Here is a 10695-nt window from a genome sequence, read left to right as displayed (position 1 = left end):
TCCGTTTCTGCCGTAACAAACCGATGGTGCAGCCACGTCTCACTAATCGCTAATTATCCCGCTGCTGCATGAATGACGGTGTAAAAAAAGAGCACGGCGTGTTAGATTCGATTTCTGCACGGCTGCACGTAGCTAGGATTTTTGCACCTAGAATCCAAGAGAAAAAAAAGAATTTCTGCATCTAATTTTTTCTTGAGAGAAAAAAAGAATTTTTGCATCTAATGTCCAACGTGCCAGTTATTGTAAGGCTGTTTTGGTTTTGCACGTGTGCCATCTATCTAGATGGGCTTGGTCTTTCAACCTAAAGCCCATGTAACTAACGCATTTAATTTCGCTCAAAAAAACCTAACGCATCTAATCGATCTATCCGGCTTATCGCAGTAGGTCGATGAGGGTTCGTCTTCCCCGTCGTTTTGTTTTCTGCTAGAAGCCGCCGCCGCGACCGACCCCCCAAGAAAAGGCAGCAGCATATCCAGATGAAACGGCGGCAGCATATCCAGATGAAACGGCAACATTCACCACATCTCATTACCTCCCCCTCCATTACCCTACATATGCGGAAGAAAGTGCCAGATTTAAGTAGCCATCGCCTCATCGTAAGCACGCCACTCGCCATCACCATCACGGCAAGGTGGGGATAGATGTCGCGCCACCGCGCCGCGCCTGACGGAACTGCAGCTCGCCTGCATCTGGTAACCGGTGCCTCGCATCTGCTTCGCTCGGTCGACCGTACGTATGGTCTTCACCCGGTCGAGGCTGCCATCGACACCCCATTGCACGCCGCCGCGGCACCACAAAGAACCTTGGCGTTGTCCGTCGTGCAGCCTTTCAGACCCTCATCCCTTTGTTCATGCCTAGAGCGTGGCGATCCGGTCCGCATGTAGTGTTGTGCGAGAGGAACAAGAGGAGCTTTTGGCAGTTTTCCTTGCGCATGTTTCTTTTGTTTCCTCAATATGACTAGGGCAACCGGAAGCTTCTTGGATTTCATTGTAATGTGCAAGCTGGACTCCTCTATCATTGGCGTCAATCTTCCAATCAGCAAGGTAAATGGGATACAATATAATATATAATCCATGACTCTTTCCTCGATTCCTTTTACATTGTCTAATCTGAAGGTCACCATTATTGACCATCACATATTAGGATTGAATCTTTTGTGCTGTTGCATTTGTTCAGATAAGTTTTGACCTATACTTTCAGGAACAGTCCATGGGTCCATATCTTCGTGTAAAAGGATTTGAGGAAAGAGTCATGGATTTGTACGATTGAATGTTCTGTCTCTTTCTCAAAGAAACAATATTACCAGTGCTTTGCATAGTTTTGTCTAGGACAGAATCGCACAGGTCCAGGTTTGTGATCGACAAACTCCTCAAATTGCAGTCAACGTTCTCTGATCAAATATCCTCAAGGTTATGCCAATGTTTTGTGATCGTGTGATCGACATGCTATTCGCTAAAAATATGCTAGCATTACCAAGTTATTTAAAGGTACGCATATAGATTAAAAGTTGTGTATCATTTGAGTTCTATTCTCAATGGCTGGTTGATTTTTTCATCAAGAATGCACTTTCTTATGCAACTAACCCCTGATGTTAATCTTTGATTACATATCCTAAATTAATTCGCTCTGTCGTTAATTATCTTCATGCACCTCCGTTTCTATTCATACAGATTATAGTGGTCAGCGAAAGTTGTAGTCTCCATTTCCTGCAGGCCGTCCCCCTCATGGCATCTGTAGCACGTAGCAGGCTATTCCTGGTTGCTCCTTTCCTAATCCTCCTACTTAGCGTGATATAATCCTACAACATGATTTTCTTATTATTTTTTGCCATGCCTTCTGTAGTTTTGTTCATAGGACGGCAGATCGTATTATTTGTAACCCCCAAGGATGCATGTTTATTGGTTTGTTTTCTGGACTGTGGGTAAATTTTGCAAAATGGTGTCTGAAGCATAGATGATTAAGTAACTTGGAGGGCTGAAGTCCCACAATTTTTTTGACTTGAAATAGTACGACATCTTATACAAACAAATTAATCGTTACCAAGGTTTAATTCATGTTCAAAAGTTTTGTTCAAATTGTTCGAGCCCATGCCACCTCACCATCATGACTTCGTTTGATCTTATGAAAAATATGAAGAGTCCGTTCGGATTTCAATATTTTTTTTTACCAAAGTGTCTTCTTTATTTTAGTATCGTTCAAGACAGCCAAAGGCAATAATTAAACCTGAAGTGCTAACGACATGTTCCCATAAAAATCATAGATTAACTTGCTGAATGGATAATATAATTTCCTCATCATTTTTGACAATTCTAAAGCATATGTAGCATGCATGAAAAAATGCTACTATTCTTAAATATAAACAGCAATTATATAATAAATCATTTGTATATTCGATTTTAGTTTTCGTATAAAATTCCAAAAATCATGTTTCATACTATCAAATCATTTTAGTATATATTACATTCTATTCCGCAGCAACGCGCGGGGCATTATCTAGTATATTGAATTGCTCCGGCCTAATCTATACCTACTAATAAAAGAAATAGGTATTCTTGGTGCGTCATGCTATTTTGCAGGAAACGCCATCAAGTTTTTGGTAATAAATCTGTAGTACATATTAATTGATTTTTAAAATGTTCATAGCTTTTTAATCCTAACTCCAAATTTAACATGTTATATATGAAATTTGATTACAAAAATATGTAGAATCTGAATACGATATTATATTTAACTGTTATCATCCTATGCCGAAAGGGAGACGTCTTAAAATTGACAACATTCAAACGTGTTGTGATGGTATGAACACTGAGAGCCAGCATCGACAAAAGTGGGAAGAAAGATAAATAGAAACACAAATGGGATGCCATGTGTTGAAATAAAGGACATGGACCTACGAATTCATGGTTATTAGATTAGTGAGTGTTTTTTCATCCGTTGCAATGCACGAGCTCATTTGCATTGTATGCCGAGGGGGAGACGTCTTAAGATTGACAACATTCAAACATGTTGTATTGATGTTAACATTGAGGGCAGCGTCGACGAGAGTGAGAAGAAAGATAAATAGAAACACAGATGGAATGCCATGTGTTGACATAAAAGATATGGACCTACTAAAGTTTGGACTCATGGTTATTAGATTGGGAAGTGTGTTTTTTTTCATCCGTTGCAACGCACGGGCTCATTTGCTAGTTAACACTGAAACCCAAAACCTAGAGGTTTTTTTTTTTGCTAGATCAACCTAGAGTTTTGGAATTGACCTATCTAATTTTTTGATATTTTTCGAAGAGAGTGTTTAATTTTCAACAGTTTGCACAAAAGCTATTGAGTTTATATAACAATCAGAAAAAAGAAAAAATGCATCATTTTTTTATAATAGAAATAAAGGTTTTTCAGTGCCCACAAAAAAGTTTTTTTTAGGGATAAAGCTTTTTCCTTTTTCTTTGGAAACGAGAATATACAGTCCGTAGTAGTGGCGACCGAATCGAATCGACGGAGGGCATCCTCACGCGAAACCATCCTCTGATTCCCCCTCCCCTCGTCCCATCCAGATCTGTCTGTCATCGTTTCTCCCCCCACTCCGAATCCCTCCCTCCTCTCTCCGTGAAGGTACGTGCCGCACGCCCGCATCCATCTTCCTCCTCTCCGCACACCCCTTCTAATCCCAACACCACACCCATCCGCTCAGCAGGTCCTCACCGACGTGCCCGCCGCCACGGCCCTCCCTCCAAATCGTCGCCGACCCGAGGTAAATTCTACCTCCTTTGCCTGATTTTGTCATGGACCTGTAGTAGATTTTGTTGCCGTGGAGGCCTTTAGGTCTCGAATAGTTGAACACAGTCTCAGTTCAGGTTGTGCCATGCGGTAGTGCTTGAGGAAGATTGCAGTTGCCTCTAGGTTCGGCTTTAAGCCTGTAGGCTGTTGATCTGGGAGGGGGGCAACACAAAAACTTTTAGGTTACATAAATGCGTGCTGGGAGAAGATCTCTTAAGGACATGCTAAGTAGGGCCGCGCTACTACTTGTTGGAATTGTTTTGTGTAACTCAGTTGTTGGAATTGGGTTATTTGTGAGACTGGCACTGTATTTTACATTTTTGTTTTGATGAGGAAAAACGGTTATAGAGTCTACTTGAGTGTTGTTCGGTACACCTTCAATTCACTGACGATTGTCTCTTGGGTCTTTTGTCGCGCTGCCAACCCTATGTCTGAAACCTTGATTTTAAAACTAGCTTCAAATTTAATTGAAAGAATTTAGACAAGTGAAGGGGCTGACTATGTTATGCATTTTCAAGTGCTTGTGCCCATTAGTTTGACCAAATTTGGTTTTGCTAGAGCACTCTAATAATGCCCTGTTCTTTCTTGCTTTCAGAATCTCCGTTCAACAGCAAGGTCATGGCAGAAACCATAGATCTAACAGGGGATGGAGGCGTTCTTAAGACGGTGGTCAGAAAAGCAAAGGATGATGCTATAAGCCCATCTGATAGCCTTCCATTGGTTGATGGTACTGCAGTCAATCCATAGCCCTCTGAGTAAAACATAGCCTCAATAATTTATTTTCTATTTGGCTGGGCGGTTGCTCAGGGTTTAAGTTATGGTACAAGTTTTTTACCTCAAGTGCTTCCAATGTTTTTCCATTCAGCTACTTTGCCCCCGAATCTTACGGCAATGCACTTTTCTATGCAATACAGTAAATGTTTCACTGCTTAATCTGCCATGTTGGGTTAAACATTTGCCTTTATACCTATCTGCAGTTCATTATGAAGGGACACTTGCTGAAAATGGCGAAGTTTTTGACACCACACATGAAGACAATTCTATTTTTTCATTTGAAGTTGGCCAGGGAGCTGTCATTAAAGCATGGGATATAGCCTTAAGAACTATGAAAGTATGTGAACGTTTATAATTGCTTGCTCACTTCGATAGCCTCGAAAGTTTCTTTCTAATATGGCATGGTGTATCGGCATGTTGAAGGTTGGCGAGATTGCAAAAATAACATGCAGGCCGGAATATGCGTATGGAAGTCCAGGCTCGCCGCCAGAGATACCAGCGAAGTTTGTTTGCCATTTCACCTCTTGATTGACTGAAGTTGTAAGCATCCCCAGGCCAGAAGTTTCTGTAACAAGGTTTGCTTTGTTTCTGCAGTGCAACACTCATTTTTGAGGTGGAATTACTGGCTTGCAAGCCAAGGAAAGGTTCAAGTCTGGGCAGTGTATCTGATGAGAAAGCCAGGCTAGAGTAAGACATCTCCAAGTGTTTCCTCTTTTATATTTAACGCATCAAGTACCCAATAATCAGACGATGGTCGACAAAATCCTCACTGAAGCTGATTTGTGGAGGTTGGCACTTGGCAGGGAGCTAAGGAGTTGAGAACTCTGCCTCTGAATGCTCGTCCACCCCATAACATCTCTAGACAACCATAGCTTTGTTTAATCCTCCATTTTTAAGAGTTTTGTCCTTTTTTTCTGTTTCTATGGGGTAGTGGAGCTTTTGCTGTGTTTTTGGTCAGTAGTACAGTTAAGCCAGTTTTGGCATTTTTTTCTAATACAGAAGTTAGTACCCAATAATCATGTTAAACAGCATGGGACATCATATTGGAATTACATAATATATCATATAGCCTAGCTAATATTCTTGTTTACGCGATTTCTTGAGAACACTCGAGAGTTACGTGCCATGTCTATTATCCATTTTGTAATACCCTTGTGATTGTTAGAAAGTACATGATTTTTGATACATAAATTTCGATAGGGAGCTTAAGAAACAGCGGGAGCTGGCTGCCGCCACCAAAGAGGAAGAGAAGAAGAAGAGGGAGGAGGCAAAGGCCGCGGCAGCGGCTCGTGTGCAAGCCAAACTTGACGCCAAGAAGGGCAAGGGAAAAGGAAAGGGCAAATAGATTACTCCCAACTGATGTATTAGTCGTTGCATTTGCTGCTGAGTGCTGACTGTTGTAACCTACTCCCTCCGTCTCATCAAAAAACATTTTACATTATGGGATGTAATAGTAGAAAATAATCTGCACAAAGCATAGATTGCCTGTTGCCTTGTTGGCTACTGTGCTTCGGGGGAGATGGCGTATGTTGCCCAGCACCAGCCTTACTGAAAACATTAAATAATCACAGCAATCTTCTCTTGGTTTTTACTGCGCAGCAATGACATTTCCATGTCTGATAATGTAATTGCAGATGTATACAGCACATGTGACATTTACTTCTGAACAGATGTGCATCTCAGCAAAATTTGCTTTGATGTGCTTTCGCTTCCGAACACAGCATGTACATTTACTTTACAACATAAGGGTTAGACTTTTTGTGTACAAACACAGCCGATTATGAGCTGAGGCAGCAGTCATCTTCCTCACCGGAAATACGACCATCTCAAAACAAAACCCTGGAGAGGAAGAAATACTTCTGGATCCGCAGGTATCCTTTCTCATATCTTAAATTTGAGGGTTTTAAGAAGTATCCAGAATGGCTCAGAAATGGTACACTTTGGGCACTTGAATAGGAATATCAATCCCCTTTCTCATATTAGCAACCTATGTACCTCAATGTGAATGTAATGCTATCTTTTGTAAATCACATGGTGGTGTAGATGGTAAAATATCATACGATGCACGGAACCGTAGGCCATTGCCTGTATTGACTGATACTGGGCAGAGCCAGCAGAATATGCTACGCCCAAGCACCTGTGGATAAACAATCGGAAACATCAGAACATATAACACACGATGCTTTCCAGGGTTAAGAAAGCAAGCAAGCAAACATGATTATAGTTCGGGAAGCGGCACCACGCAAGCCCGCATCATGTGTTAAACTGGCGCCACACAGGCCTGACAGCAGACCGTCTACATCTGCTTAACTATGAATACATGCAGCAGGGCCATTGTTCAATTTAATGAACTAACTTCACCAGTCTGGTTGAAAGCAATGAAGGGAGGTGAACTACTACACTGGTTACCTGTTTCCACAGTTTGAGTTAAAACTTTTATATAACACCCTAATGTGCAAAAAGGGCAGCCCGGTGCACGTAGCTCCCTCTTGCGTAGGGTCCGGAGAAGGGTCCGACCACTTTGGGTTTTCTGTATGCAGTATTTCCCTATATTTCCGCAAAAGGCTGTTTCCAGGACTAAAACCTGTGACCTCATGGTCACAAGGCAACACCCTAACGTGCAAGACCAAAATAAAGATACATGTGAAACGCACATGCCAACAGCATGGCATAACTACATGTGACAATTTAGCAAACATTAATAAGACTAGGAAGGAATTTTTTGAAATTTGTTTGAAATATACAAATGTGCAAACTTGTGGAGGGGTGTATATGGCAAAATCTGCTTTGGAGTCAGTATCAAAATTGTGGATATCTTTAAATGGGCAATAAAGCTGTTGCCATTAACATTGTCTCTGAAAATCAACTACTCCCATTCCGCATTCATATCTTAATATGTGAAACATTTAAACAGCTCAGAAAATTGTTAGTCTTTTTCGCTGCGAATAGAAAATAGTTCATCTTCTTACCGAAATAAGATTCTCATAGACACCAAGGTCATATGGATGCTGATAAAGGTCTCCACCCTTTTCTGCCAACCACATTGCTCTAACTCCTTCATGGTACTGCAACCATCAATAACAAGTGTTTTTAATATTTTCTATAAACATGAATGCTGCCCAACATCAAAAGAGAAATTTGTTGTCACAAACCTCAATTGTAGTTTTATTCTGTAATATGAGGTGGATATGCCAGCCCAAGAGCACTGACAGCGCCAGAGTTAATGGACAAAGAATGATCCCACAAATAATCTGTCCATTTGGCAAGTTTAAAATTTTTGTGAGTAGTTCAGATGAACATGCAACATGCTAGGTAACTAAAAAACAACGCAAGAGTACTTACAATCAATGTTCTAGAAGAATCACTGCTTAACTGTTCATCTTTCGGAGCACTGTAAATGACGCTCCCTACAATTAGAATCTGAGATGGGAAAAATATACTTTTCAATGCTATACCACCCCAAGAAATCATATTTGCCAAAGTAATCGAAGAAACTGAACTACCATTGAATAGAAGCTTGCAATTACAGCATACAATACAAAGACCAAGAATATCTTGTAGTTCTCGTGCCCAACACAGTTATTAATCCAAATACAGTGATGGTCCTGCACATAAAAAGTTAGTGAAAACGTGGAAGGGGAGATAAAATAGAAGGATCATCATAGAATTAGTACTAGCCAGCACCATTTTCAGAACACATCTCTTGCACACACGGCAATGGTGTGCGCGTGGGGGCTTATAGTGGCCACATTTCTGGCAATATCTCAAATCACCACCCTGCAAAAGCAGTACAGATTGAGTATTTTGAGGCAACAAACTAATAAGAAGTTAATTTTTGTCAGCTATCGTCATGGAATTGTACTCTAGAGTAAATCAGACGATGGGATTTCCCCGCTTATTTACTCCCACCTCAACCTTACTCCCATACTAAGCTAATCTCCCTTTCATTTTCCCCATTTTTGGTACAAGGCAAAATCACGTTGTACTGCCAATTCGGTAGGCTACTTGCCAACAGGGAACTCTTCGTTTAACACCACAAAGCAATTTGCTTAAGTCACCTTAGAGCTCAATTTCTTCAAAAGCAGCGGTCCAAAAATCTTGTGTTGACTACCTCAATATTCTTCTTTTGTTATGCGTAATGTTTGCAGGCCCAGCAACAGAACATGCTACTTACACCTGATGTCTACCGTTATAACACACCCATGGGCACAAAACAAACTAATAAAGGGAAAACGGAAACTTGGGTATACCATTGGAAGAGGCCAAATAGCCATATTCATGCAGAGTGCTATTTATTTATCTGCATTCAAGTATTCAACTGTCGCATTCACTTTGGAAAATGCAAGATAACAAGGCATAAAATCGGAAGCTTTGCATGGTATCTAACCGCAATACCCACCAGGGCCACCATTAATAAAAAAATTAGCAAGGCCGGCCGCTCAATTTAGAGTCACTTTACTTTGCGAATAGCTTGTGCTTGTTTTGTTTAATGGCCATGGATAACACTTTGAAACTTGCTACAATTTTTTTGCTCATGATTCCAAACCCGGTGGAAATTTAAAATATTGTCTAGACAGACCTTCAAACTTAGACTGGATCCACACACACGGTGGAAGGTTCCAGGCACCAACACTCAGATTCGGATCTAAATTATCTATCTGTTATCTATCTATCAAGTCCCTCCTTTAACAGTCGCAACTTTGAGCTGAAATCGGCAGAATGGAACAGTTACACGCATAGATGGTCGTAAATGATCCAATCCCAGGAGGCAAATTGGCATTAAACCGCATTTGCCTAACTGGGAGGCGCGGCAATTGAAGCAAACTTGCCCAATTTCATGAGAAGGGGGGAAATTCTGCAAGAACCGAGCACCATTCCGCTCCACAGATCCAAAACTCCCCGACAGGCAGCCGAGGGCACGCACCTTGCGCTTGACCTCGTGGACGGGGGTGTCGGCGCCCTCGACGTCGGGCAGGAAGGCGGGCGGCACCCGGCCGGGGTCCCGGGAGACGGCGGCGGCGTAGGTGGCGAGGCAGGCGGCGGCGAGGGCCGTGAAGGCGGCGGCGTTGGCGACCCCGGCGGCCGTGGCGAGGCCGAGCCAGCCGGCGACGGCGACGAAGACCGTGGTGTAGTAGACGTAGCCGATCGCGGCGAGCACCACGAAGATGGGCAGCGTCAGGTACCCCGGCCTCCCCATCGGCGCGGCGCGGGGGCCCCGCCTGCTGCGCGCCTGCACGCCTGGCTAGGGTTCCGGCCGGAGGAGGCGGGGGGAGGCGCGCATCCTAGGGAGGAAGATGGGAGGGAGGGGGAGGAAGAGGGTGGGTGGGTGAGTCCCGCGTGGCGTGCGGGTCGGGGCCGAGGGAGGCGGCCGGCCCGTTTTATCGGGGGCTACTTTTATTATGGATTATTCGGCGGGAAGCAGCGGCGGCGGTACCGGCTGGGCGGGGAGGAGGAGGAGAGGTCGGAGGCGCAGCGGCGGGCGAAGCATGGAGGATCTGCCGGCTCGCTGCCCAGCGCGTGAAGAACGTGGCGCAGACAGAAAGTGGCGGATTATTGATTGTGTTTGTGTGCACTGCAGAATTTGAGTGCCAGCTTTGGTTTTCGGTGCTGTTCCTTTCTGTGGGATTAGGCTGGTCAGGCTAGCCACAGTGGGGTAATTTAGGTAGTAACTTAACACATCTCAATATAATTTTACTTATGTGGCAAGTATTTAATGAGGAGAGAGGTGCTTGAAGTAACATAATATGTTAATGTAACGTAGTGCTTCCCGAGATAAAATAAGTCTATAAGACAATAAATGAAACAAACTATAACACTACTACTAAGATACTTTGCACTATGGAGATAGTAACTTAGACTGGTGTCATGCATATGACACTAGTCTAATTTACTCCCCACTATGACCATCCTCATAGTGGGGAGTAAGTTAGACTAGTGTCATGCATATGACACTAGCCTAAGTTACTACCTTCATAATGCAAAGTAACATAATAGTAGTATCTTAGATGAGTTCATTTATTATCTTGTAGACTCATCTTGTCTTGGAAACGCTATGTTACAGTAACATATTATGTTACCACCTCTCATTAACTACTTGCCACATAAGTAAAAATTTCTTGAAATGCGCTATGTTACTAGCTAAGTTACTCC

General features: G+C 42.7%; 2 protein-coding genes across 4 annotated transcripts; one reads left to right on the top strand and one right to left on the bottom strand.

Annotated features, from left to right (window-relative positions):
- The first annotated feature begins 3436 nt into the window (after positions 1 to 3436).
- Positions 3437 to 6136, top strand: LOC125528151 (FKBP-like peptidyl-prolyl cis-trans isomerase family protein). 3 transcript variants are annotated; one of them, XM_048692658.2, is made up of 7 exons: positions 3437 to 3606; positions 3686 to 3745; positions 4367 to 4498; positions 4749 to 4882; positions 4969 to 5048; positions 5140 to 5232; positions 5746 to 6136. In XM_048692658.2, the coding sequence occupies exons 3-7, from the start codon at positions 4390 to 4392 to the stop codon at positions 5888 to 5890; spliced, it is 561 nt and encodes a 186-aa protein (XP_048548615.1). In that variant the 5' UTR covers positions 3437 to 3606; positions 3686 to 3745; positions 4367 to 4389; the 3' UTR covers positions 5891 to 6136. The 3 variants fall into 3 exon arrangements, with proteins under 3 accessions (XP_048548615.1, XP_048548614.1, XP_048548616.1); XM_048692657.2 differs by having other exon boundaries at positions 3456 to 3606; positions 3689 to 3745; XM_048692659.2 differs by having other exon boundaries at positions 3481 to 3745.
- An 88-nt stretch (positions 6137 to 6224) lies between these two features.
- LOC125528148 (putative protein S-acyltransferase 16) lies at positions 6225 to 10096 on the bottom strand. The gene is made up of 7 exons (XM_048692656.2): positions 9470 to 10096; positions 8230 to 8322; positions 8049 to 8150; positions 7888 to 7965; positions 7698 to 7796; positions 7515 to 7610; positions 6225 to 6682 (listed from the first exon to the last, which is right to left on the bottom strand). Exons 1-7 carry the CDS (start codon positions 9740 to 9742, stop codon positions 6542 to 6544), a joined length of 882 nt encoding a protein of 293 aa, XP_048548613.2. The 5' UTR covers positions 9743 to 10096; the 3' UTR covers positions 6225 to 6541.
- Between the last annotated feature and the right edge of the window lie 599 nt (positions 10097 to 10695).

This window comes from Triticum urartu, chromosome 1A, assembly GCF_056163025.1.
Source record: "Triticum urartu cultivar PI428250 chromosome 1A, HENAU_Tu73, whole genome shotgun sequence".
NCBI lineage: Eukaryota > Viridiplantae > Streptophyta > Magnoliopsida > Poales > Poaceae > Triticum > Triticum urartu.
The sequence above is the reverse complement of the archived record's forward strand: the minus strand, read 5'-3'. Positions and strand labels throughout refer to the sequence as shown.